Here is a 3332-nt window from a genome sequence, read left to right as displayed (position 1 = left end):
TCCACTGACTAGGAAAGTATTTTAGTCTGAAGTAGGCATTGATCAGGATTGTAAAGAAGCGTACAGCATTGGCGGGGAGCTCTATTAAAGCTTTAGCAGTGATGCCATCGTATCCAGGCGACTTTCGGGCTTTAAGCTTTCTGATGAGATTTTGTACCTCTCTCGCGTTCGCACCCTTGATCTGCACCTCCTGGCGCGGTGTCGGGCTTTCTTGAAGCAGCAGGTTTTCTTCCACTTCGGTAATCTGTCTATCAGGGGTCCCGAAGACTCCGTAAAGGTGTTCAGCGAATATCTTCGCCTTATCACGATCACTTCTGGCCCATTTATTGTTCATCTTCATTGGAGGAATGTGTCGAGTAGGTCGGTTGAGGTATTTAGTCGCCTTCCATAGTGAATAGTTTGTGCTTTCTGTGGGTGCAAGGTTTTGAAGGTAAGTTTTAGTTTTTTCTTGTTTGTAATTGCGGAGAATATTTTTGAGTTCTTTGATCGACTTATTTAGCTTCACGTTGTTTTATTGTAATCGAGAGTCTTGCCAGTTTTTCCTTAGCTTGCGCTTTTCTTTTATTTTAGACATTATTTCCGCGGGAAGTCGCTCGCCAACTCGTTCCGGTCTCGTTTTTGATGCGCCAATAGAAGACGCTTCGTGTATTAATATATTGAACTTTTCAATCTCATTTTCTAGGTCTTCATTGTTTTTGAGGGGTACGTTGCAATTTAGATTCTCGTTAATGTAAGCCCTGTAGATATCCCAGTTGGTATTCCAGCCGATTGAGTTTTGGGTTACTTCGTTTGTTTTAAGCCCTAGAGATAAGGTCAAGATCACCGGGAAGTGATCAGACGTGAGCTCGAGACTCGAGCAAATCTCGTAAGAGTGAGGAGATATTCCTTTGGCGACGAAGAAGTCAATCAAGTTCGGAGTTTTTGCTATGTCGGATGGCCAGTACGTAGGCTCTCCTGTTGAAATTGATGTGAGCTTGTTTTTTTTGTAAGGCTTCGTATCCGCCTCGAGCCGCTCGTAGCGCCATGGCTGGTAGCGGCAGAATTTGGAGTAAATGGAGGCTAGTAGTCTGCTTTATTTGTATATCGTGCTGTGCAACTAAAGTAACAATTCTATGCTTTAATTAATTTTTAAAACAATTTGAAGCAATTTTTTGAAATGAAGTGTTGTTTGAATCAATGTAAAAGTAATTTGAAGAAAGGAGCTATGCTATACCGTTTTCCTGCTGCTAATAAGAATTATGAATACAAATCTGATCGACGAGCTGCTTGGATACAAGCTGTTAGATCCAATAATTTAGATCCTACATGGGAGCCTAAAAATCATAGAATTTGCAATCAACATTTCATTGGAAATTTAAAGTCTGAAGATCCACGTAGTCCCAGTTTTAATCCAACTGTATTTCCTAGATTTAAGAAAATTTCTATTCTTCCTGAGGCAGCAATTGAACGATATAATCGTTTCATAAATAGAAATAAAACACGCAATCATTCGACTGCAGCACAAACTACGAATGAAAGCCAGATAAAAACATTAAGTGAAATAGATTTGGATTTGAACACTGACAATTTTGAACATGTACCAATGCCTGTAGCCGATACTTCTATTTTAAAGAAAGATGTCATGACTCAAGTAGAATCTGAAGAATTACTCAGTGATGAAAGTAGCAGTGCAGTAACTCATAACATTATTTTGTGCAATTTAAAGTCAGCAGTTATCGATGGTAAAATTAATTGGGAGGCACAGACCCAGTGTTCAGAATCGACTGATAGCAGTTCTAAAAGTGATGCCAAAATAACAGAAAAATCAATTGATAGTTTTTCAGAACTATTTGATGTATTTGGCATCAGAGGTTTCAAAGGTTATGACGGTTTAAATGAAGAAAGCCTAGAATACATAACTGGGGTCAGTCCTGGTGTTTTTAAATTGCTTCTGAAAGTGATATTGAAATGTAAATGTGGTCGCTTTTTTGACAACAATAAGAAGTGTATAAGCCAAGAAAATAAGCTTCTTATCTTTCTTGTGAGAATGAAAACAGGAATGACATTTTCTGCAATAAGTTCTTTCTTCGGTATACATAGAACAACTGCGTCCACAATATTTTATAAGCTTTTAGAATTCTTAGCAATTGCATGCAAGGAGTTTGTGCCTTGGCCAACACAAGATGAAGTGCGAGGAACTACACCAGACTGTTTTAAACCTGATAATAGTAATTGCAGGATAATAATTGATGCTATAGAATTCAGAATAGAGCAACCACCACATATAGATCAACAAATTCAAACCTGGTCTCATTACAAAAGTGGATACAGAATAAAGTTGTTAATTGGTTTAATTGTAAAGTTAAATTGGATGTACGCCAGGTGGATTAATAACATTTATGAGTGGTGGCTATGGAGGCAGAGCTAGTGATGTTCAAATTACTGCTGCATCTAAACTTATGCAATTATTAGAAAGTGGTGACATCATTTTGGCTGGTAAGGGGTTTCCAACTATTCAAGAAAAACTCATGCAAAATGGTAAACATGTGTTGACAGTTTTGTTCAAAATCATCATCTGGATGAAGTTCAAAGAGAAGAGCAGAGGAACATTGCTAGAGTAAGGATACACATAGAAAGGACCATGCAGCGAATACGTTTATACAAAGTAGTTGACCATTTCACAAATATAATGTTACCTCATGCTGATAGTATAGTATTTATGTGTTGTGTTCTAGTGAACTTACAACCTCCAATAATAAAAGCAGAATTTTATAATTAATTGTACTAATAATAAAGGTTTTGAAAATAAATGACTCGTTTCAATTATTTTATCAATAGTTATTTATTCAATTTACATTATTCTCTTTATCAAGTTTTTTTATAATTATTATATATTAATGGTAAGTAATTGGTAAAATAAAATGTTTTCAGTGATGGTATAACACCCGACAAAAAGTCATTATCTCTTAAAACATTTATTAAACAAGAACCTTTTGGGGACCATACAAAAAAGTCACATGAAGATGTACCTGTTGTATACATTAAAATTTGGCATTGCGTGAAATATTGATGGTTTTTTTGCAGTTCTATCATTCCATCAACAATTTTCAAATATCCAACATTGCACTTGTTTGCAGAAGAATCGTAAATTGCTTTACTTCTATAGCTACTTGGGCATTTTACTTCTATTACTTTGTAAGGAAGTAGTCCAGCACAGGGTCCAACGGTACTCCTTCCTTTAAATTGTATGCTAGAATCCCTTCCACCCGAGAGAGAGATCATAAATAAGCGAGCCTAATGGTAATGCGGATCGGCGCCAATTTATCGATAAGCGCCGAATTTGCAGAGAGAGA

The 3332-nt window shown here is 36.6% G+C and overlaps 1 protein-coding gene across 1 annotated transcript; it reads left to right on the top strand.

Moving 5' to 3' along the window:
- The first annotated feature begins 1023 nt into the window (after positions 1–1023).
- Positions 1024–2600, top strand: LOC106650281. Its single transcript, XM_023460510.1, has 3 exons — positions 1024–1062; positions 1145–2300; positions 2362–2600. The coding sequence occupies exons 1-3, from the start codon at positions 1024–1026 to the stop codon at positions 2598–2600; spliced, it is 1434 nt and encodes a 477-aa protein (XP_023316278.1).
- The last annotated feature ends 732 nt before the right edge of the window (positions 2601–3332 follow it).

This window comes from Trichogramma pretiosum, unplaced genomic scaffold, assembly GCF_000599845.2.
Source record: "Trichogramma pretiosum strain Unisexual culture from Peru unplaced genomic scaffold, Tpre_2.0 scaffold5, whole genome shotgun sequence".
Taxonomy (NCBI): Eukaryota; Metazoa; Arthropoda; class Insecta; order Hymenoptera; family Trichogrammatidae; genus Trichogramma; species Trichogramma pretiosum.
This window is presented reverse-complemented; position numbering and strand designations above follow the sequence as displayed.

What these genes read in the sequence shown, in the direction of transcription:
- LOC106650281 (XM_023460510.1), top strand. Translation starts at nt 1,024, where the DNA reads ATGGCTGGTAGCGGCAGAATTTGGAGTAAATGGAGGCTA. An exon ending in TTTGGAGTAAATGGAGGCTA is followed by an intron (nt 1,063 to 1,144) that starts GTAGTCTGCTTT and finishes AACAATTTGAAG; the next exon opens with CAATTTTTTGAAATGAAGTG. An exon ending in AACCTGGTCTCATTACAAAA is followed by an intron (nt 2,301 to 2,361) that starts GTGGATACAGAA and finishes GATGTACGCCAG; the next exon opens with GTGGATTAATAACATTTATG.